This window comes from Vicia villosa, linkage group LG3, assembly GCF_029867415.1.
Source record: "Vicia villosa cultivar HV-30 ecotype Madison, WI linkage group LG3, Vvil1.0, whole genome shotgun sequence".
NCBI lineage: Eukaryota > Viridiplantae > Streptophyta > Magnoliopsida > Fabales > Fabaceae > Vicia > Vicia villosa.
Window position 1 is genome coordinate 53,852,162 of NC_081182.1, and position 26,047 is coordinate 53,878,208.

The 26,047-nt window shown below is 34.5% G+C and overlaps 1 protein-coding gene and 1 long non-coding RNA gene across 2 annotated transcripts; one reads left to right on the top strand and one right to left on the bottom strand.

The window, feature by feature from the left end:
- The first annotated feature begins 5,480 nt into the window (after positions 1-5,480).
- On the top strand, positions 5,481-6,401 carry LOC131655750 (uncharacterized). The gene is made up of 3 exons (XR_009299873.1): positions 5,481-5,657; positions 5,849-5,927; positions 6,057-6,401. It is a non-coding gene; the product is annotated as an uncharacterized LOC131655750 (long non-coding RNA).
- A 7,280-nt stretch (positions 6,402-13,681) lies between these two features.
- Positions 13,682-18,753, bottom strand: LOC131661454 (ubiquitin carboxyl-terminal hydrolase 4-like). The gene is made up of 6 exons (XM_058930997.1): positions 18,391-18,753; positions 17,654-17,770; positions 16,594-16,692; positions 15,584-15,775; positions 15,217-15,398; positions 13,682-14,796 (listed from the first exon to the last, which is right to left on the bottom strand). The coding sequence occupies exons 1-6, from the start codon at positions 18,505-18,507 to the stop codon at positions 14,400-14,402; spliced, it is 1,104 nt and encodes a 367-aa protein (XP_058786980.1). The 5' UTR covers positions 18,508-18,753; the 3' UTR covers positions 13,682-14,399.
- Positions 18,754-26,047: the final 7,294 nt, after the last annotated feature.

Here is a 26,047-nt window from a genome sequence, read left to right on the forward strand (position 1 = left end):
AAGACAATTGAGTTAATACGAGTATGTTATAAATAAGCCATGATGACCACTCCCTTAAATTAAGAAGGTCTCTATGGTTGAGTGAAACCACAAATGAGGAGCCTATTCTATATCTCCTTCAAATGACACATTAAAAGTCATTTAGAAGTGATCAAAGAGGACTAAACTACATTCAGTGACACTAAACCACACACATATCGACATAACACTTTGTGCTTGTGAAATTCCAGGAAAATCCTTCTCTAATTGTTCAGACCCATACGCTGCACCACGTTAGGCTCTAGTTAAATCTTCCTCTGATTGTTCAAGTCTGAATGTTCTCCTTATTTTCCTCTGATTGTCCCATGTGAACAAGACTCCGTAGAAAACTCCCTGGCCTAACCCTTCATCATTATAACTAAGTCTCCACTATCCACTTCTTCAGTCTAACAACTAAGGAGGCAACTTTTTGGATTGTGCCTAAGGCCAATCCATCATATAACAATCCACAAATCAACCCTTATCTTCAACAGTCAACGAACACTAGGGTGAAGACAAAAGACTCGACTCTAGGTAAAGATCCCAAAGACCATCAATTATCATAACTTTGATTTCCTCAAAACATCTATATAAATAGTTCCTCAAAACATCTATATAAATGTCCTGAAAACCAAAGTGAAAGGTATACGACACTATATCTCACTTATTTTTCGCTTATTTATTTGAGTGTTAAAGTGTTATTCAAATACTACCTTTTGTAGATAATCAATCCAAAGTATTAGCCGGTTTGCTCACTGCCTTCAAGAATCATTTATAGAAATCTAGTGTATAAATACATTTTTTTTTATTGTTGATGGACTTTGATCCTTATTTACCTACATATTATTAATATACTTTGTACTGTACCTAGTAGATCCGGTTTCAATATTTACCTACCAATTATTAATATTGTCATCACTCATATGTTTACAATGATCATTAAAATTAAGTGATTGAATTCCCGCAACTAACAAACTTTAACTAAAAATGAATTGTTCAAAAGAGCCTAAATTTAAAATTTGATTTATATATTGGTGAAATTTTATTTATTTTTTTTACCAAATTTTCCATATTACTAAACCTCCTTCCTCTAAAATCGAAGGATTAAGAAGAGAAAAAAAAAAAACACAATGATCTTGAAAATATTGTCTTGCTAACAACATTAATAGCATCTAGCAATACCAAACAATGAAATTAAACTAATCTCATTTCAGTCAAAACAAAAAACAAACAATTAAGGTCCTAAACTTGAACTACCGCATTATCTAAGTGTTGGTTTGACGTATTAAAATGCAGGTTTGAGGTAATCTATCTAGTAATAGCCTCATACTGCTATATATGAATATGACCAATCACCTATGTGAGTTTTCATGTCACCAGATGATAATAATTGATTTTTGGAATGCTATTTTAATGAAGGTGGTGGTGTCTCTAAACCGATTTACTACAATAATACACATCCCACTCGACGAGTATCAATTTACAAAATGCTTTTAGTAGTCACGTTTCAATATCAATCTCTTTCTCCATTAATTTCATTAGGATAATTGTCTTACCAGCTGGATTAACTAACCAAAATTTAATACTCAATAGTCACAATAAATATAAATCCATAATATATAGTCGGTTGTAACTGTCACACTATAAGTTTTACTGGATAGAGGGAAATAAATTCAGTCACGATATATGAACTACAATTTGAATAGTAATATTTATTTAAAAATGACAGCTGCTAAAGACTACTAATTGAATATGAATATAATTGTTTTTCGTGATCTGTGTGACTGTTTGTTGTGTGTACTCGTTCATTCTCAATCTCATATTTCAGATGCGAAGAAAACAAGAAATCTCATATTGTTCACTCAATTATTTTCATCTAGTATAGTTAAAATCTAATTATTCTTAGAGTGAATAACAGCTTATAAAATATTAAATTTAAATATAATATGATACAATTATCACATATTATCTCAAATTTACCCGTTCGTAACTAACTTCCTTAAATTACTGAATCAAGAATGTTTAGACTTTAGAAGCGAATACAAAGATATGTCATAGTCGATCCAATCAATCATCGTTTTAAAACGAAGAGAACTCTCCAAAGCAACAGAAGAAAGGATCCTAGATCCACATCTAGATCTACACTAGAGAATAAAATCAAATTCCTCAAAAATCATGTCGCTTATACTTCTCGCCGCTAACGTGGTACTTACCGGTGCGACGTCGAAGATACGACAATTTCATATTTAATGTCGTATCAAATAGAATGAGTTAATAGTTAACGTCGGGTGTGAATCTGGTACTAAAGCTCCTTCTATAGGTACCAAAGAATCTTCAGGTGACGAATAAAGACATCTTCAAGCCGGATCCAGCAAGTCGTGATGAAGATCGCATCACAACTAAAGCTACAACATCACGGCAAAGCAAAGCAGGTGTTTGTCACAAAATTGTTCACAATTGAGCACGTTGATTCCGTTACATCATTTCCTTATCGCTCGAGTCAATTAACTAGCAAAGGTTCATAAAGCACACTCAAGGGAAGGCAACCCGGTCTCTAGCGGCGCAAAAATTGGTAAGCAGTTACCTCCGATCTCCGCTTGGCTTTGCCATTCCAAAGGAAAGACTAGACGGGAAGAAAAATCCAAGTTCCAACAACAGAGGTCGGTGAGACGAGTCTCTCAAGGAACATCGTTTATATTCGACCATCCTCTTGGGTCCAGGGGAGCCGACCACGAGGACGAATCTCATATAAGCAGATCGTTAGCCACCTGTTAACCGTATGAGGTAGATATCCACTCTAGAGTAAGACGCGAACCAGGATGTTTCTATCGCGATGATTAGAAAGCGCCTCATCGAAGCATTTGATAAAGGCAATTCCATAATCCTAAGGTTTCAACGGTCATCCTCAAGCTACATCCTCGACAAAGCCAACCATTCAATTATAGCCAGCAGGCAGAGATAGGGTGGGATGCTTTGACATCTTGTCCAACCGAAGGAGATACTGTAAAAAAACACACCTTCTAGAGCCTCAAAAAAGGAAATGTACCAAAAACTCGGGACGTCGCTCGTCCACAATAGGGTTACTATTGAAGGCCTATTTATATAGTCATTCCATTGTTTTCTTGTAAAAAGTCTCATTTATTATTAGTATAAATATTTGTATATTTTCTCGTTGTTTCTCTGTTGCGTGTGGATGAACAATTTACTAGCAAATGTACTAACATTGTTACCGAAGTAATTAAAATAAATTCGTCTCCAAAGGAATTATGAATTTAGAACAAGGCAAGTTGTGCTATGTAAGTAAAAACAGTAAACGAGAGGTTTTTCAGGTTGCTTGGTCGAAAACGCAAGAGATAAGATTTTATAAAAACGATGATAAAGGCAATCAGGTCTTATTATCAGAATCCTCTATTTCTACTTGATTGATGAAACACACGTTAAAAGACATGCAATGACTATAGAGTTACACGATAGACTAACTCTACTACTACACCCAATCCCTTGTTGTGCAGCTCATTAGCCTAAGCGCCAATTCCCCGATCCCTCGGGTCAAATATACCGTCAAACTAGGCAACAAGGCTCGTTAATCCCTAGGTCACAATTCCTAATTATACTATCCCTAGTCAATTAAAGAATTCAACAATTAAAGTAGTTCAGATAAATAGCCCTAGAGTGTGTTGTCACTACTTATTCAAATCAAATCGAATGTCATAACAAACAATAGGCATTGAGCACAACCAATAATTGAATAATAACAAAGAGTAAAGACAATTACTTTAACGTCATTCGACCATATGTCCCAATCAAATAAAAATAAGTTCATCATCGAATAATACCTAACCTAATAGGAATTTATTTACTCACGTTGAAATAAATTAATACCAAAAGTAAAGATTCGAATATCATAATGAATCACCGAAGAAAAAGCTCTCCAATAACTCTAATGGCCTCCAAAAGCTCATAAATTAAAATATGTCATTTTATCTCTAGAGAATCAAACCCATTTTTCTTCTCATATTTTTTCCTTTTAAAGCCAGCAAAAGCGTGCCAGACACGTGTCCTAACATGGTCGCGCTGAAGAGCAACGCAGGCGCGCTGCGTAATGATGTTGAAAACGCGATCGCGTTATGAAGTGGCACGGACGTGTAAAATCCAGTGGAATCAACATGTTTTTCTTCCTTTTTTTCATCAATTTTAACACTAAGTCCTTTTCTTCACCCTTTGTCACTTTTCGATGCTTTTTCTACTCTTTAGCTTCTAACTTGATCATTTTAAGTCTGATTTGTCTTCTTTTTTGCTAAATGATGCGCAATGACAACATGTCATCGCATGCCTCTCCCTCTCTCTCTCTCTCTCTCTCTCTCTCTCTCTCTCTCTCCCCCTCTTTTAGAGCTCTCAAGACATGGATAACAACAAACACTCGCATTTCTTTGTAGACAAAGATTACATGTATTTTTGCATACACAAATATTACACGCATTTCTACATATCTGGCGCACTCCCTTCTGATCTAATCAAACCAAGGATGTTATGCGATAAATCCCAGAGATGTTCACCTCGATACGAGCCAAGCCTCAAGGATAGAGACAAAGATCCCACCCTTGGTCGGGGAACGGTCCTCTGTGACACGAAGCAAAGTACAAATATACTACCACATCATATCAATATGGCCAATTCTAATCCTCACCTTGAGGAACACAAACAACACGATAAATACAACACATGAACTAATACGTTACTACAGCAAACACCATATACAACGAACAAATATAGCAACTACAAATGGAAGCTAGCATCATTCAATGACCTACATCGTAAATCACAAAGGCAAAGGGGTTCGAGGAGAACATCGACCACTTCGTTGCAATGAAATGCATGATTTCCCTCATAAAGCAGGCTAATAGGGTTATCACACCTAAAGCAGACAGCACATCGCTGCCAAGGAACACCGATGATCCCACATAGTCTAGAAAACTTTCCATTGTAGGGTAAAATAGCAAGCATTGGCGTTAAGCAACTTGCAAACAACCAAATATGCAACATAATAACATTAATAAAATGGAGCTAAGTGCATGGCCTTAAGCTAAATAATACCCAAATAATTTAGGTAAAAGCATGTTTATAAATATTAATAGTTGTTATACCCAAGGTGCAAATCCTGGGAAATGTTATCTATAATATAAGAAAATTAGATGTTCTGGAAAACACCTAATTAACCTTCTCTCTTTGCCCTCCACATCATCATTTTAGGGGTATTTTGTGTCCAAAAATTACTTTTTGCAACCAAATTGTACTTTTAGTTTTAAGTTAAATATACTTACTTTGTTTTGTGTACAAATTGCAAAAACATTTGGTCTTCATAGTTCACTTACAACTACATGCTAACTGAAAAAGTAATTTATTTGAATTCAAAATCACTTTATTTCTCTCTCTCCCTCTTTCTCTCATTTCCACTGCATCTCTCTCTTTCTTCCATCTCTCTCTCTCTCACTCTTTTTCTCTTTCTACTACATCTCTCTCTTCATTGTCTAATATCATCTCTTGGATTTTGGATTTACAGGTTAATGCAAAGACAATCAATGGAGAAAAAGAACAATCTTCTTGGGCTCTATTACAACCTTTTTGACATTTGAATGGAGGTAATATTTTTTACATTTTATGATTTCATTTTCATTTTCGTTTTCTTGTTTTTTTTTTTCAAGTTGTAGTTATATTGATACTATGATGGAAATTGATAGTAAAACAACATTAAAATTGTAAGTTTGAACATAAGATTTGTTTTCTCTTTTTCATGGTCTTAATATTTTTTTCACTTCTTTTATTTTTTCAGACTGTATAAAAACACGAAAAATGGGTAATAAAACAACTTCAATAATGTTCGTGAAATATAAAATCTGGTGGTAAACAAGGTCACTAAATCCTTTTTATTTGTTGTTATTGGTCTATATTTGTTCAATTTCCATTTTGTATTCTCATATATGTGTTGTTCTGTTTCAATTTCACAATATGTTTTGAAACTATGATGTCTTCTGGCACAGGTTTTACCAAGTTAATAACTTTTGTATATGGGAGATTCAATAGTTCAGCATGAGAAGACTCAGTCATTATAAGCACTTGAAGAAAGACTGATGAAGAAGTGATGCAACTACTATTTTTGGACATGTTTGACAATTCATTTATTTTTTATCCACTTTGAACAAACATATGTGAGGATGAATTCTAACATATTTATCACAGTGACTAAGAGATGGTACCATATCATCTTCTATTTTGTTTTGGTTGAATGTTTGTATTATTAAGATAAGTTGTTATGTCTCTTTTTTATATATGTATTAAACCTTGTGGTGTTCTCACTGTCATCTTTATTTTAAATTTGGATCTTACATGAATTAGATAAAGAGATCAAATGTAATATGCATTTCAACTTAGGTGCAATTTTATAACGAATCTACAATCATCTTCATAACTATGCTTTGAACTATAACTTGTTTTGGAATTGTGATCTATAATGGGTGTTTAATACATGTTCTATTTATAACCAGTTTTCAATCATCTTCGTAGCAGCCACTAATGGACAACTAAAGTTGAAATATGCTTACACAACTAGCTATATAAATTGTTTTACACACTTTATCAACACAAAGTGCAAATTAAAAAACTTAACAAAATGAATTTACTCATTATCTCACTTAAAAAGGAAGATAACATAAAGTAACCATAACAATATTATATCATATTTATTACAGAAAACTTCCATTCCGATGAAAACTCATCATGTTCAATGGGTCAAATCCCCAACATTTAATTAAATTGCTCTTAATATATTAAGTTTGTTAGCTTCCTCTCATTTTTATATTGATTTCTTGTAGTAGGACGTACTTAACACTATTTACTACAAGTTACAGCTATATCATGTCAATGCAAGTGCAGTCTTTAGCCATATCCTGTCAAATATTGAGCAGTCTCATCTCATTTATTGCTTAGCTACAGCTATTTTGCATATATAATACCTTCCAAATTGTAGTTATATTTTCTACCCCTCTAAGCCAATATTTTATAGCAAAATAATCAACTAACTAGGAGAAATTCATATTTAACTATACCATGCTGAAAGAACCTCAATATCTGTCATCATTGCACTCTCTACCTTTGGAATTTATGTCATTTATAACATTTACTTTATGCTATACCATATAAATTCATTGCTAAATCACACTGTTCATTAGGAAGCACATTACTCAAACAAATGCAGACCTTTTATAATAGTAGAAATCTATTTATACATGAATGTATAATATTTTATTCTCAACATGTCTTACCTTATTCTTAAGATCGAACTGACACATAGTATAAAAAATGATAAATGAAATTCCTATTACAATGAAACAACCAATTAATAGATTTAATTAAAAAATTAGAAAGTTAATTTTAAATAAAACCAATATCAAATGAAAATAGAAAATTATGATTATTTTTTTAAAAGAAACTTAATCATAATCAATATTCAATTTTAAATTTAAGTTACTATTAGTGGTGTTGTTTATACCATAGAATCACTATGTGTATACTAATAATTATTAATTATGTATTATATATTATTATTATTTTAATAACCTATTATTCATCTAAAGATTTTAATATACGAGAAATAATATTTATGATCAAATATTTTTCATCTAAAAAAGATATATGGGAAAAAATTTATTATTGATCTAAATATTTTTATATACGAAAATTTAATATTAATCCAAATATTTTTGTAAATGATACCTAAACAAAAATAATATTTGTATACGAAAAAAACTATTATTTACGAAAAATGGTATTTATGATCCAAATATTTTTTATTCAAAAATGTATACGGGAAAAAATCTACTGTTGAACTAAGTAATTTTATACACGAAATGTACTATTAATCCAAATATTTTTGTAAATGATACCTAAACAAAAATGAAGTGTATATACGGGAAAAAATGTATTAATGATCTATATATTTTTATATACGAAAAATGGTATTTATGATCCAGATATTTTTTATTCAAAAATAGTAACGGAAAAATTTATTCAAAAAATCAATTATTGATCTAAATATGTTTATATACGAAAACTTAATATTGATCCTATTATTTTTTTAAACGATACCTAAGCAAAAATAATATTTGTATACGAAAAAAATATATTATTTACGAAAAATGGTATTTATGATCCGAATATTTTTTTATTCAAACATGGTATACGGGAAAAAATCTATTATTGATTTAAATATTTTTATATACAAAATAATTAATTATTTATCTAAATATTTTTTTATATTTTATTTAAAATAAATGATGTATTCAAATGCGCGTAACAGAACAGAACCCGTGCGTATGCACGGGTTTGTTACTAGTTGGGAATAAAAATTATACGAAGAAAAATGAAAAAATCAAGCCGAAGCTTTTGGAGCCGAGGTACTAAGATTATCCTCTATAGTCACCCCGGAAGCAGCCTGGAACAGGTTCAGTGCCTCAATCGAGAATATGGCATTGGGACATAACCTCCTCACTTGCTCCACGACCTGGTCACAAACCCCGTACACGATTTATATGTACAGCTGAAGGGAATCATTGAGCTTCTCCTTCCGATCGGCAACCTCATCTTCAAGAATTTTCAAGGCATTGGCATGAGCCTCGGCCTCTAGAAGAAGATTCTTCTGGTCCTCCTTTGCTTGACGAGTCTTCTTAGTAACAGTGTTAGAGTCATCCTGATACTGCTTCTCCATACTCTTAAAATCAGCCTCCAGCTCAATTACCCGGGTAACCAATCTAAAAGGGGAGTCGTGAGTCTTCGCCTCCTCTTGTAAAGAGTTTGCATGGTTTACCTTCTCCTGCAATGCAATAAACTTCTCCTAGGGATTAGATCACATTTGTTCCATAACTTCACATTTCCTTTTCCAATTGTCCCTTTCTTGGAGGGATTTGTAGGAGTCAAGACAGCCCCTACCAACGGTGGCAAGAGAAAACAAGGAAGATGCCTAGTACACATTATAAGTGATCTCGAAGAGAATGACCAACTTCTCCGCAAGAGATAAATTCTAGACGAAGGATAAATCTGATGTTGAAACAGTAGCGACGAACTCCTCAAGAGTGTGAGCAAGCCGGGAAGAAAAAGATACCTAGCATCCACATGAAGGGAGTCACCTCCCCTAAAGTATCGTCCCTGGCAAGATGAATTTTTTTTGGAGAACCATCTTCTAGAGAGAATGTTGATCTTCATTTTAGGCCCTTTTCATTGAAATTGGAAGCAGGGATGCATATCTCATGGTCAAGGTAACTGCAGTGGTGACCAGCTGGTCGACACTGGAGGCAATAGTAGTAGTCTCAATGGTTGAGACAAGAGAAACAGAAGCGGCATCAATTGTAATATGAGGAAGAGATATCACAATCTGGTCTGAAGAGCTAGCCTTTACGCCTTGGGCATTGGCAAAATCAATAAATATTGTCAGCTATTCCACTTTTTCCATGTTATCTGCAAAATACAATCATACATGTTAAAAAAATCAAAGACTATATCCTCACCAAATAACTCTTTCCTCTCCTCTAGGTTAATTGCATTCACAATAGCGTAAGTGTCAATTCGCCTTTTTCTCACCTTGGTAGGGGGCATTTCACCATGGTTGAACCATTCCTCATATAGTTGAGCCCTTTAAACCAAGAATGCTCGTCTTCCTTCATCACCGTCTCATTAGGTGAAAGAGGACCTAACCTGGTGCGGTAGGAGTTGGCGTCCCGATTAAAGTGAAGAGAAGACTAATACTTTGAAAATGAACCCCGACAAAAGCAAAGAGAATCAGCAGAGAGGTAGCAAAAAGTGAGGGGCTTTACCAGCAAAAGGCACCCCAAAAAATGGCCTTAATCTAGGATGAAGTGGTCGAACCAAGGATTGTCCATATGGAGGCTAATGAGCCTTTAGTCCCGGAAGTTATCCTGAGAGGATGCATCAAATGCAACATACTAAAGAATAACTCAAGGGAAGGCTCTCGAGACTTATATTCAACACACAATCGAAATATCCTCATGTAACCCAAAATTTCAGATGGAGTTGGGAGGCGCAACTTTTAAGTGCTTCAGGACGGCTTAACTATTGCTTAGAACAGATGGAGTGTCTGCTACTTTTGCATACACCTAGCCATGCTTCGCGGCATCCAACCGATCTTGAAGATCCAAGTAGGCATTCACATCAGCGTCACTTGATTCACAATTATTGGTTCTAAAAAAAATTTGAATATAATTCTTAGTGCATTTTCTCATATTCCGGCTCGCTTGTTTCTTCCTCGGTTTAGATGGAAGGGGCATAGGGATCTCAACGTGATTAACTCATCTGCCAACATTTGATAAAAGGGACCTTTAATGAGTCGGATGAAGAAGTCTCTTCTATTATAGAGTCCCCAAATACCCTTTCCAAATAAGAATCACTCACTAGGTTAACGACATTATCACTCATCAAGTCTAGAAAACAGGAAAGGTTGAAAGAAAAGCTAAATGAGGAAGGTACCTAATTGTGAGATATTGACAAAACGGAGAAGAGGAAGAAAGACAAAGACTTTGAGCAAGGCATCGTTGATTGCTTCGATAAATACTCTCAAGGAAGAGGGAACAAAGACTTTTTTTGGGAAAGTGATTATAAGTTTGAATGCCAAAGACTTTGCAGTTACTCTTGCATTTTTCTTATTATGTTTTTGTTATGATGTGTAAAACCAAACATTGAGTTCTTCCCAAATTTTGACCGAAATTTTAATTTTTGTTGAAGAGTTTTGATCTTAAAGAGCGATCGGGAATAGTATATAGAGATGAAGGGAGGATTGTTTGAGGACAGAAAGTTCGGAATAATGTGACAAGAAGAGGTTTGTTTAAACACCCTTGGTTCCCTAAAAGAAATACGAGTCTAACGTGTAGATTTGCACCATAGTACTTGTCTCCTGAGAAGTACTCCTCGAGTAGTTTATTGATACAGTCTGGCATAATTCAGATTCACATGCATGATGACTGGTTGAGAAAAAAAATTGATAAAGTTGACACCAGATGATGAAAAGGAGGTAAAAGGCAACCGGTTCGCTAAGTTGGGTAACCCTCACCCGGTTATTCAGCCCAAAGGAGGTTGATCCCCAAACGTCGTCCAAAAAGGACAATATATAACTGCAAAGTTTGAAAATTTCATCGGTAATTAAAAGAAGCAAATGTTGCTCGTTTGGTGCCAGAAAAAGAAAATAAAAAGTCTTGATTCGTCTCATGCATGTGATGATCATTATAAGAAATGCAGTGCCTTAATGTGATTGTCCGAATGAAAGAGGAGGAAAATCGAAAAGAGACTTAAGTGCAAAGCATAGTTGGAGAGGTATCCGAAAGGGGAGCTTAAGGTTTAATGTTCTAGCAGAAACTCGTCACGTCATGTGAATACCGGACCAACTGTTTCTTGATCAATACAAACGGATATCTCACGTATGAGTACCGGTATGCTGTGATGTTCATTTTCTCTTGTAATTGTCGCTTGAGGTCAAGCAACGGTTTAAGTTTGGGGGAGTTTGATCAGTGGTTTTTACACGCTTATTTACCGTTGATTTTAGTCATCTTTGCCTTATATTGTCAAGCGTTTTGCTTCATTCTTCTACATTTTATGCTTTGGTTGTGTATTGTACTGTTTGCAGGCTCAAAGGAATAAATCGAGAAAAATCAATGCAAAAAAGTACAAAAAGGGGAGTTTCGAAGGAAGTGAAAAATCATGCTACATGAAGTTTGACATGACCACTTGTGTCAACTGAAATAGGCCGTGTTAGGATGAAGTGTGGCCAAGAAAATTCAACAGAGATGAAAGTCAGGGGGCTGATACGGCCTGTGTTAGCAAGTGTGAGATCTGGAAATTTTCAGCATGTTTTTCATCGTGACAGGCGTGTAGTATTTTGATCATAACTAGAGCTTCGTAACTCCGAATGATGCGGTTCCGGTGGCAAAATTTCGCTAACGAAAAGGGCTACAACTTTGATGTTGAAGTCAAAGCCAAATTCTGAAGTCAGAGGCTGACACGGGCAGACCGTGTCAACCTGCGCGTCAGATTTTAGAAATTCAGCATTTTGTGATTTTTAAAGAACCAGAGGGAAGTTTTGGTATTTTACCTAGACTAGGAAACCTATGAGGATAAATAAGTGATTTGGAGAAGGAAAAAAAGACTTTTTGGCTAAGAGAAGACACGATTGAAGATTGGAGAAAACAAGGGTTTGGGAGAGAAGAAGGTTTTCATGAACGGAAGCGATTGAAGATCAACTTTCATCTCAATTCTTGTAATGTCTCTATTTTACATTTTGTTTTCTTTGAACAATATGAGTAACTAAACCCCAATGCTAGGGGGTGTCCCTAATTTGATTATGTAATGATTTTGAATTCCTGAGTTCATCAATAGATTTGTTTTCTTATTTAATTTAATTGTACAAGGTTTTTATGCTTTCTTTGTCGGACCAACAAGATTGATTTACGATTAACAATCAGCTGGACAGCGGTTGTTAAGGTTTTTGTACGATTAGACTATAGTAGATATCACCTAGGACTAGGGATACCCTATAGTTACCGATTAACTCTTGATAACATAAAGGCTTGATTTCATCATAATTCTCTAAGGACTTAGGATTTAGGATGAATGTTCAAAGGTTTTCCCACTAAGGACTTAGGGGAAAATAATCTAAAGGGCGGTAATTAAAGGTTATGAACTTATTGAAGAAATCAAAATTCAAGGTTATTACAGGGCAAATCATACACTTTACCCTAGCATACTCTCATATTTGTTAAAATCACTTAGTCAATTTTCTGACATTTTTATTTATTGTTAATTTATAATTGCAAATCAAAACTCCAAATATAGTTTTTGTTTAATTGAACCATTATTTAAACTCGATATTAACGTGCAGTCCTTGAGATCGACATTCGAAGAATTTCCCTATTATTACTACAGAGGCAAAATAGTACACTTGCTATTTTACCGATCACTCAACTCCTCGTATTTATAAACATCTGCAGTTGAAGGATTCAAACCAGCTAGAGAAAGAAGTTCCAAGATCAATAGCTAGATTTCTTCTTGTTTATACACGCAAACTCGAGCGCACTCAAGTGCACTATAAATCACGTCATGCCCTAGCCTGTCGCGTCAATACACATTTCAAAAGAAGATTGAAACATTTTGATGATGAGACTGAATTTAATGTGCTTGTTCTCCACTACTTTTTCAACCAGACATTTCAGTGCTATTTCACATTGGAACAACATCCTAGAGGTCGGCCAACATCACTTAAAGGCTTTTCCCGACTCCTTCATTGTCTGACATAGCCTTGAGAGAAATATTTTGTCTCAGCCTTAAGGCCCTCTCTACTTGATGGATAAAGAGGCAAAAGGCCCGGATCATTTCAAATCCTCTCTACTTAATGGATTAAGAGGCAAGCACACACGTCTATAAAAGAAACCCAAGGCCATTGCTAAACTTTGTCTAATTTTCTTAGGCAAATGTTAATATGAATATTTGATATTATTATTGCTGTATTAATTTTATCTCTTCAGAACTCTTTTCTTATACTCATCATTGATATTATCTTTATATAGTTATATCCATATCTCGATAAAAGTTGGTGGTCTAATTTTGACCCCAGAATTTCAAGTTAACCCGGCGATCACAACAAACTAAATAATTAGCTTCTCCTTTTGTACAATACTTCGATTCTATGGACTTCCCAGTTATAATTCGATTTTATTCCAGATGGATAAATTCATTCTTTAACTTGAGTTCTGAATAACTTCAACATAAGTAGCTACTGAATCCTACTAGTTCAGTCACCTTAGAATATACACAACAAAAGAATATAAATCTATTTGAGTTTCAATTTCAAGCAACTACAACTGGCATTAATCACTTTAGAAACAATGCTCCATGATTCAATACATTAATCACTTTGTGAATGCTTTTGTTCATCACACTTCCCAGCAAGCTCTTGTAAAACAAAATGTAGAAAATAATTCATGTCCCTTTTATATAACGATCTTCTGTGAGTGCAAAAAGGTGCTTAAAAGTAACTACCATTGCATTGTGTTTCTAACTATAATTGAACATTTAACACTTAACCATGAATGCATTGTGGTGTATCTGTTATGCGAAAAGTTTTTTAAAAAAATCAGTGCTTTCACTATCAGCTGTACATGCCAACCACCTAGTATACATTTTCACAACTGTATGCTGTCTTGAAGGTATCACACCTCAAGCAGATTGATTAAGGAAAATCGTAAAGAGAAAATAATTGATAACCAAACAGATGAACAAGGAAAGTCTAAAATATTCAAGTACCTAAAACTGGTAAGGCTCTACTCTGTTTAGTTTCTGTTAACGCTCTCGTAGAACAAAATATAACCATGGTCTGTATTATTGTTGAATTCTTGAGTTGACCCAAAGAATGTTTGAACAGCAGCTTCATCAACCGCCTCAACAGTTTCGTCGTCAAAACATAACCAGTGGTTATGGTTTTTTACAAGGCAAACATAATGCCCATGATTAGGCCCACTCCCAACATGGACAACTACAGCAAATAGAGAATACTCAATATCTGCTTCTTCATCTGTATCACTCAACCTGAGCTCAAGGGGAAAAACCACACGGTAAGACAGTTTCTTGTAGCGGCCCAGTTGTTCCATGTACTTAAACCGCTTAAGATGAATGACTAAAACACGAGGCGGTCTCTTTATCTTCATCCTCTTTTGAGCTTCTTGCAAACTAATCAAAAGAAAGTTTGCATCTCGGTTAATAACAGAACATGAAAAGTAAAACAGATGAGTACAGGCATTATATTCCGGATTAAATTGACACGAGCCACACGACCATAATAACCCTTTCAGGAAATAGATGAAAAAAATGTCTATCAATGGAATGTAAACCTATTAAGGTTCCTGCTTATGACATGACAAATGGCAACAAACATAACAGTGAAGCCACTTAACACCTTTGACTCATCATAAAAAAATCATCTTAATAAAGAAGTGGTAAAACAGGTCAGCTACAAAAACAATTTAAAAAAGTAGAACTGGCCCTTTATCATCCAAAAATAGTACTGATGAAGTACATGCAGCTGATGCCGCAAAAATAATGTTTAGATAATTATGAGATAAAAATTTGTGGCCAGGAAATGCTATATACCTGCAGCACTTGTCACAAAAAAATTTGTCTTCAGCATTCAATGTCTCCGTTGAACTGAAATTTTTCAAGCAACTTGTAATGGAACTGTTTTGTTCAATATCAAGACTCAAGTCGAAAAATGTTTCATCCCTAGCCGTTACTGTTTCACATTGCAAGCACCTTGTCTCATTGGTAAGTATTCCCTGATCAAAGCAATTTACAACAATGAGATTCCATTATGTAAAAAATATTGTTTTTGTGATCATGATGGAGTGCAAGTAGTATCCCCCTACACTGATTGATCAAATAACAAGTTCACAGTGTATGGTTACTCCAAGCTTTGCTGCAAGCAACATGCTAAAATAGAAACAATGAATTGCCAAATCACCTGGAAATTTTTGTGCACCCAAGTAGCTAAAGGCGGCTCTTTTTTAGCACCATTAGATAAACCATTTTTTGGTCCATTCGCAATCTTCTCTGAAGGTAGTAATGTCTCTCGATTGTCTTTTGCAATCTGGGCCTCTTTTTCCAGAATGTCAACAAGTTCATTTAACAAATAGTTTAAGAATTCATGGGCGTCCTACCAAAAATTAGAAGATTCAAAATGACAGTGTTGCTTTTTAATCTTTATACAGATTATTTTTTAAAGAAATACATTAATAAGAGACATCATACAACAAACAGAAGATTTGAATAATAAGGAATAACATTCACTTGTGAAACAACCTCAGGTGAGGAAAGAGACATCTAGTAAACAAATAGAGATTATATAAAGAACAACATTGTTTGAACTAAAAAAAAATATTATTCAACCTCACTGTAGGCGTTAAAGAAAAATAGGTTTTAAAAGATTGCATTTCAAAAAAATCAATAAAAAACACTGTCTAATGTCTCATTTCGGATAGAGAGATCTTAATATACTCATATAGAAGATCAATACACCATGATCTTATGAAACAGTTATAAAGAATTTCTTTGCACTAAAATATGTTGAGCTCAAGGGAATGGATTGCAACCTTGATATATTGACCACCCAGCTGGCGGACCATCGTCCTAACTATGATATCAAATTTAACTGTGCTCAAAACCATTTTGCTCTCGGGTGTAAGTGTGACAGTGATACAACAACAGTTTCTTGGACGAGACCAATTATATACCAATTACAAAAATTGACTTTGCAAGCATCTCTAGCTAAGTTTTATAATGAAACCAATTGCAACTGAGAAACAACTAAGCAGGGATATTCAGAAAAGATGCCTGTATGTATAAACATATCCAAACACTTTACATGTGTACAAACTAATATTCTATTCATTACTCTCAAAGGAAAGTTGATAATTTATAGAACAACCCCGTCTTTTACTTTTGTGCACATGCTAGTCAAGTTTAAACATGTACCTGGTGCATATAGCTACGGAAGAGTTCATTCTGTTTTTTCAACCTCTGTACAAATCGTTTGGGAGCAATTACACCTGTTTTCCTCTTCTGGGAACTTATCTACATTCAAAAGAAGTAACATGGTAAATTCAAAATCATGAAAGTAATAAACAACCAGGTGAGTGCATTAACTGGACATCTGAAGCAATATATTATTCAGAACGTTGAAGATATACAAAATATAGATACTCAAACCCGCAACAATCATATTTAGGCAAGCATACAATCACCTCTGTATCTCAAAAAGATAATCACAGAGAAGAAAAAAGCAATAAAAATAGGTATTTATAAAAAGCACGCGCATATACTTTGAAGCAATTTTTCAAAAGAGAAATAATTTAAAAAATGTATACTCGAGTATAGTTTATTGATGATTTAGACATGGATGCAATCATCAGTGTTTGTGAATCCCTCATTCGAGGGAAACAAAAAAGAACAAAACACAACAGCTAACAAGAAGTAACATAAACCAAGGGAACATACTTTATGCCCTACAGTATCTAGTCATGTTTTAATAAACTTCACAAATAGCCTACAAAATTTTCAGGTTACAATTTAGAGAGAAAAGAAAAGGCTTCGACAGAAACGTATAAATTGAATTATGGGTGTTTGCCAAGTTACCGTGTAACATTTTACACTACTATAAGAGGTGTCTAAATCAAGACTATACACAATGCTATGGTGATAGTCTAGAGAAATGGATATAAGTAAATGCATGTTCTTAGCTACAATGTACAAATTATCATATGTTATTTTTGGATGTCGCAAGGTCTACTTGATAAACTTTCGGGCATTCTTGTAGTTATTTTAACATGACATCTGGGACAATAATTATTTGGTCTAAGTATGGTTGATAAGTTACTAATTTGGTGAACTGGGTTCTTTCATCCATAACATGTAACATCACACCATGTTATATATATTAAATTCTATAATGATAAATAACAATTTAGTCGATCAAATATGAATAGGTGTCTCATGCAAGAAACGCCAAGAATTTTTCTAATTGTAGATTTGTTACCTGCGAAAATAAGTCAGCTAGGCAAGTCAAAAGATTTTCCTCTGCATCCGGCATGTTTTTGTTTTTTCCATAATACTGTAGCAATTGTTCTCGAAATGGAACACAAAAGTATAGAGCCTATAGAACAAGAAAGAACATTGTTAGTAAAAAAAACCCACAAATTTAGTTACAGGGTTTACAAACTAACACACTCAAAAGATTTCTGGTATCAAAACACATTTGTTTAGGGTTGAAACGTAAAAGTACTCCACAAAACAAGTTCGACAGATTCAGTGATCATTATCAACATATTTTGAATAAGCAATAGCTAATAACATGGATTCTAGTATCCTTTCCAGTACTGAGAATCAAACCCTAACTTTGCTAATAATTGGTCAGACCTAATAAACAGGGCAAAACAAAAGTATTCACATTTGATTCAATACCCGAATCAATAAAATATGCAAAACATTTTTTCAATCAATTAAATCAAATTACTTTCTCAAAGTCTCAAATGCAACACGTTATCACTAAAATTTTCCTTCATTGTTTAATACAGCATTTCAAAATTCAGCAAAATACAAACAACAAGTTCCTATCCTAACAGATTCGCATTAAGAGAAGTAATCAAATCAACGATAAACCTATCAACAAAACTACAAAGAACAACAAGAAAGCGCAACAGTTAAGTGACAATTTTCTAAATAACCAGATCAAAATCTGAATCTGGAAGAAACAGAAATAAGATTGACGAAAACCTGCAAAACGCTGTTGCAATAACAGGTATTGCCAAAATTCTCAAGGCCGAAGTAATGTTCTCCTTCAGGAAAATTATCACCGAGAGCCTTCTCAAGTTTGGAACCAGAACCACCCATAAGCGCGTTAAATCGTTCACACTGACTCAGATCTTTCTCCGGTTCAACTCAGTGAATTGAATCGGAGTTCATTATTCTCTCTGAGGGGAAATTGAAGGTGATTTTGATTTTTTGGATTGAAAGTAACAAGGAAAGAAGTAAACAAGGGTTTCGTTAGAGGAAAGAAAATGCACGTGGAGAGTAGAATAGAATGCAGAAAATGGAGAAGAGAACGGCGTTTTGTAAAGAGAGAAAATGTTATTATGTTACCCACAGATATATGCGTTTAAAAGTGATTACGGAGAATCCACTATTTTCCTACGGGTTCGCCACAATATCCGAGACAGATCGTGTGAAACGGTTTCTACTTTTCTTACAATTCATTTTCAATTTTTCTTTTTTATCTCAATTGCATTACTTGACAAACTAATTCTATTTTTGTAATAAAAAAATGATATTTTAATGCACAAATAAATAAGCCATGTAAAATACTACGTATATGCGAATCTTTTACAAATAGTAATGCGGATTTTTGTACTTAAGTACTTAACTCTATATTTATGTAAAAAGATTTGTTGTTTTGACACAAGTTTTAATATCTACACCTTATATTAGTATCTTCAAATACACGATATTATTTTTAGGCTTAAATGCACTTTTGGTCTCTGTAAGTTAACGAGTTTTTGATTTTCGTCCCTGTAAGTTTTTTTCTGGGTCTGAGTCCCTATATTTCACTTTCGCGTTTGTTTTAGTCCCTAAAATCAAAATCCGCAGGAAAATTCGCAGAAAACCTGCAGATTTTCCTGCGGATTTTGGCTTTAGGGACTAAACCGCAAGTAAAAAGTATGATATAGGGACTCATACCAACAAAAAAACTTACAGGGACGAAAATAACAAACTCGCTAACTTACAGGGACCAGAGGTGCATTTAAGCCTTATTTTTATTATTAATAGCAGAGGTTGGTTAATGAGTTTTTAGATAAAAACTAAAGTAGATTACAAGTAAAATAAGTTTGGTTAATTGTGTATTGATATTGTTCAAAAAGTTAGTTAATGCACGGACATAAAAAAAAAAAGTAAATTATAAATAAAACAAAATTGATTATTTTAAAAAAAAAAAGATTAATACAAGTCGGACGTTGGTTAATAAATTTTCAAACATAAAACACACTAAAGTTTTTTTATAATGAAGCTTTATTTGAAGCTATAAAAATATACACTGAAAAATTATTGATAAACTTGAATTATTGAATATAATTCCCTATGAAGAATGGAGTAATACTTAAAAATAATGTCAAAACCAACCCAATTTATCAACTTTCAAAGATTTCATCCTATCATCATAACTTTGACTAAAATCAAGTATAGAGGTAAACAATTGAGTTTTGTTTAAATGCGCACCATAAAGGTTGAAATTAAATGGTATAAGTTGAGACTATTGAGCTTTGTTTGATGAGGAAAAAAGAGAGGATGATTTTGGTTTGATGAAAAAAAGATAGAACAATTTTATTATCGTAGAAAATAATCATTTGTTTGATGAAGAGAGATGATTTTTGTCTAATGAAAAGAAAATAGATTAATTTTGTTTTGATATAAGAGAAGAAAGAGTTGCAAGTTCCAATAGAGAAAGAAAACGCGTGGTTGTGATGGATGTAGGGATGACAATGGTATCCATGAGCAAATGCCCTAGTCCCCCGCTACTGTTACATTGAGATTTTTAGCAAAGAGAAAATCAACGAAAATGGTCATAATGGAGGAACATTCAGTGGTAAGAGCATTAATGTCAAGTGTTTTAGGACGCTAATGATACAACATCAACGAAGCGTCGACCAGAGAGCTAGCTGATGTGACATTTATAGTTTGGAAGAATCGCAAGAACAGATCCAAAAGATTATGATCAGCTAGAAACATGTCCAAAATCTCGAAAAAGACAGTCGACATGACCATGAGTTGACAAAGCTACAAAAAGGCTAAAGGCGTGGAAATTCTCCAAAATTGAGTTGTCGAGGAAGACGATGTTGATAGTAAGTTAGCAGATGTGATCAAGAGTTCGTGGAGAAGTTTGAAACAGTTTCATTCAATGTGGGTTACAACAAAAAATCGTGTGTGACACGTGGACGCGCTAGTGAGAACTTGAAGATCAAAAATGGGGTGAAACATAGCACCCCCTAGTGGTTGGAACCGTCGTCGACAATTATTTATAAATAGAATAAATAAGATACTCATGCATTGTAATAGAGGTCACAACATTTATACATTTTCTCCATACGACTGGAGTACCCTAGTCAGAGAGCGAAATAGTTCGCGATAAACATGTATGTGTCTGCGCCTAATCTTTTCATCGTTTTCTTGTTTCTTTAAATGAAACATTTACATTTTCAGTCTTTTATCTTCACTTTTGTTTAATGTCATTTATTGCATTTAATCTTGTCATTTATCAAAGCTTGTCTTCATTTAAAGTTTGTCTTTATGTTGTCTTTGTACGAACAACTACATTCAATTTACACGCACGTGTTTACGTACAATTTATTTGCCCAAATTGTTTTGGAGAATTTTCGAGTTAATCTCACTTGCTTAAATAAACTCGTGATTGGTTACCAAAAATACCAGTAAACAACTATCTGTCTCATTTAATAAACATGATACTAGTACCCACCCTATACACGTTCGAGTATTTGTGGATTTTGAGATACCCGCAAGTATTTGCGGATATCCATGAATACTATTATTTAAAGGAAAATGCTAACCAGTGCCCTCAGGGCAATGGTTAAGAATTTAAAATAGTAAATTTATCTCAGTAATTTGCGTATTTAATGCCTCAAAAATTGAAATATTAAATTTTCTATAAAATATTTTCTTTCTTTGGAATGCTTAACCATTGCCCTAAGGGTACTGGTTAGCAAGACCCTTATTTAAATATTTTTAATATATATCTTATATATAAAAGTTGTTAGGTCTCTTAAACATTTTTTGGATTGTGTTCTGAATTGTGTTTCGGACTGGGCATGTGACTCGCCCAGCGTCGACCCTAACCAATCCACACCTATATCGAGGACGGCTTAAAGTGCTGACCCAATCCATTGGGGCTAGCAAAGGGGAACTTTCTCCACGTGCTCCCCACTCGAGGACATGTCATTAACTGATACCTTCTCTTCGCATGGACGAAGAAACCGTCTTTCCCTCCATAATGGGCAGGTCCACCCACAACCAGGGGATCACGGGGCAGTTGACCTAGCATGATGAGCATGTGTTGCTCATCAATACTCACGTGGAAATCCTGCAAGTCATGCGTTATGGGCTTGGACTTTACTCCCATAACGGAGACCATTGGCCCAACGCTTGGGGCTCACTATAAATACCCTCCTCTGCAAGAGGGTCATGTTTTCTATTCTACTCTAACCTTTACTCATCACCATTTCAACCATTCTTACTTGAGCTTCAGGGTGTCTGCAGGTACACCCCTTCCTCCATTGATTCCATCAAGTCCACGACGTCCATCAGTCACACTTACATTCAAATCCCAGTAAAATCATTGGCGTCGTCTGTGAGAACTGTTGTTTCCCCATTTTTCTTTCCCTGAAACCGAAAGAGAAAAATAAAATATCGGTATCCGATCATGGCCAGTCAAGACAGTAACAACATCGATGGTTCCGCAACCGTCCTCTCTCACGTCCGTAACCCCAATAAAGGCAATGAGATGCCATGTGCAGAGGAAGGCTCCCCAAAAAGGAAGGATGGGACAACCGTTTCCCTCTCATCTGACGACAAAGCCCTCCAATTCATAGAAACTCGTAAGGGTCCAGAGAAGACACTAGAGAAGTTTCACCGAATTCTGGTGCCGCCCAATGTTGACCTGACTATGGTGGTCTTATTCGCAACACTCAACCAGACCAACGATATAATCTACTAGCAGAATGAAAGGATCGGAGCACTAGAGAAGGACCGCCGTTCACGCTCTCCCCCGCGGAGACAACAACAACACGACTCCCAAAGCCTTTCGCCTTGACGATCGGGCCGTCACCGGTGTTAGAAAGGCCGCAACCTGTAATGACCAAAAATACAACCGTTCTCCTCCCTGCGAGGATCAACACTCCCTGGAGGTCAAGAAAAACAATGTCGGTCGATAAGGTGAAAACCGTCACTCATCCCCTGTCAAAACAAAGGGTCGACCAAGGAACTCATCGCCACGCCACGACGACAACCCTCAATGAGTAAGGCACGGCCTCTCCCCGTCACGTCCGCCTTTTCTGGAGTGATGAAGATGACCCCCACGTCTCGTTATCTCGAGCTATCATGGACGCTCTCCTTCCCAAGAGGCAGGAAAAAGCGTCTAATTTGGGAACGTACGACGACACGACTGATCCAAATGAGCATCTCGAAAACATCAATGCTTTGCTCGATTATCGCAACGTTAGAGGCGTTATCACATGCAGGTTGTTCCCCACCAATTTTAGGAAGGGTGACATGGCCTGATACAAAAGCCTCACCGACGAGTCCATCACCTCCTAGAAAGACCTAGGAAAGACCAAGGAAAACTTTTATGGCCTCCTCATTGAAACTTGTTATGTATTTGCGCAAAGATTCAAAAGAACCCTGACGTACGTTAAACAAACCGGAGTTTGACACATTTCTGTGCTTGTTGGCCGCGAAACACTGCACCATTTTGCATGTTAAGTCTTGGTACCTGACGATCGAGGACATCGGCAGACTCATGTACCAGTGTAGAGCGACATCTTTGAACGTTCCTGCCATCAGCTTACAATTCAACGAGGATGAGGTGCTGGTTGTGGCCATCTGGCTATTGACAGAAATATTGTGTTCATGGGAGTCGCTTTTGCCATCAAAGGATGTCAAGGGTGGCAACTTGAAAGTCTCCGGTACCCCATCTTCCCAAACAGCTTCTGCCAAAGGCTGGAGGTCCAAGGGCTCCTCCTCAAAACCGTCATCACGCACTATTTGGGTTTGTAGTGTTTGGACATTATCTTGTAGGTTCTCATTCTCCTATCTCAAGGCTTCCACCATGTCCAGTATTTGGGTCAAATCCGATGGAGGATCCTTACTAACCGGTGACGCCTCAGACATGACTAGAGAATAAGAAAGGGGTGTGTAGTAGTGTGGCATGAGAAATTTTTACTTTAGGCCCCACGGTGGGTACCAAATTTTCCTGCAAAACACATTTAGATCACCTCCCATAAGCTAATCCAGTGAGGTTGCAACTGTATTGTAAAAAACTGAGAGGGTGACTGGATGAACTAAGGGATTTGAGTTGCACGATAGTGGTACGCGTAAACTCAAGAGTGAATGTCTTGCTTATCCCTCATATATGAGCCCTTATTTATACCTCTGCACTAATGACCTGAAGCCTTTATGGAATAACTATTGGAGACCCCCAATAATGACAACAATCTAACTTCCACCATAATCTTTATGAAGCATAATGCTCTGCATAACGGCCTTGGCACCCTTTCACATTTGTAATCGTCGCCGTCGACAAGGGATATCAGGCAACTTAGGTGCTGATTCACTGCTCCCTCTGACTTGGCCTATGCACCAACTTGGGGTGATGCTCAGGCGTACTCGACTGCGTGCTACAAGTCGGGTTTTTTGCCATAGCTCCTAATCTTTGAATCCCAGTTCCTAAATCGACCTAAGTATTTTTGGTATGTATATAACTAATTTATTATATTATATTATATCATTAAACTCTAAATTGAATTAAAGTAAAATATAATTAGTATATTTTGTCTTTTGCCATATACATTAATCAAACCTTTTAAATTTAATTAAATTTATTAAATTTTATTATTTTTAATTCTTATAAAATGTTCTTCATTTAATTTACTCCCTTCGTTCTGAAATTTAAGAAAAAATATATATTTTTCTTGTCCCAAAATATAAGAGAAAAAAATTAACTTTCATCTTTTTTAAAATAAAATTAAATACGAATTGCATTTAATTTACACTCTCTCTCATCTTTTTTTATAACCAACAACTAGGGATGAAAATATGCTAGGTCGGACTTTAGAAGGCATGAGTCTGGCCTACGATAAATTTAAAAGACATAAGCCTGACATATGGCTTATCATAGGGTCAATTTTTTAGCTTGACTTTTTTAAAAGTCTGGTCTGAAAGCCTATTTAAAATTATATATATATAAGCCTCTACTTTTTAATTAATCCATATTACTTAAAAAGCCTTATAGACCGACCTATATATGTATATATAAGCCGATCTATTTAGCCTCTGTTCTAATATATATGCATACATAGGCTAGCCTATTTAGTATTTTTTTCCTAATATATATATATATATATATATATATATATATATATATATATATATATATATATATATATATATATATATATATATATATATATATACTAGTAGAAGACCCGTGCGTCCGCACGGGTGCTTTCATTTGTATCTTATAAAGTTTGATCACTTCAAAAAAATAAGTATTATGGTGATAGCGGGTTCCTTCATTTATATTTTAGATTATTCGATAATATTTGATCACTTCAAAAAATTAAATATTATGGTGATAGTGACTCGTGCATCCGCTCAGAAAAATTCATTCATATTCTATGATCATTTGATAAAGGAACCAATGAGATGGAGAAAGAAAAAAATTTGAAATTTATTAAAATATAATAAGTATTGTGTTGAAAGTGACCCGTAAGATTAAACATTTTACTATCATATTCATTTTGTGTAATTGAATAGTAATTGTTTGATATTATTTTTTTTCCTAATAATTTTGAAAGGAAAATTATAAACTATTCTTTTAAAAGAATATATAAAGTGACATTTTTTGTCTTATAATACTCAAAGATAGTATAATAAATTATAGACGTGTTCAACGTTTCATATAATAAAATATTTTCAAAACAATTTATGTGTTCACAATTTTTTTATGTCTCTAATAAATATTCATTTTGTAATTAATTAGTCAACAAATGACAAAAAAAATAGTAATTGTTTCAAATATAATTCATTTTTATGATAACTTAGCATTATTCCAAACTTAAATTTATTATGCACCAACCTCAGTAAGCGATGTGAAACATGGCATTTTAAAGCTAAAAAACCAAAGGTATCTCACATGTATATTTTACACAATTTATAACTCTACCACAGTATGATAAAACCTTCATACTTGAGGTCAACTACCTACATTAAAAGAATGTAGTAATAGTTAAACCAGTTTCCTGGTTTTCTGTTTACAAATAGTCAAGGAGCTATTTAAACTTCATGTGATATCTTAGTACATCTTGTATAATTGTAAGATAGATTTAATTATATTAAATAATCATACACAAAAGAAGAAAAAAAACAATTGTGAGATAGAGACAAAAATAATATTTAAAAAAAAATGTCTCTTAAATTGAAATATTGATTGATTAAACTAAAATAAACATTGTCTTGTTAGTGACCCGCGAGATAAAAACATTTTTAATGTTAATATATTAAAAAATACATTATACTATCAAGCAATTGATATGGTATAAAATTATTTAAATACAAGTAAATTTGAAATGAATTTAATTATTAAATAATT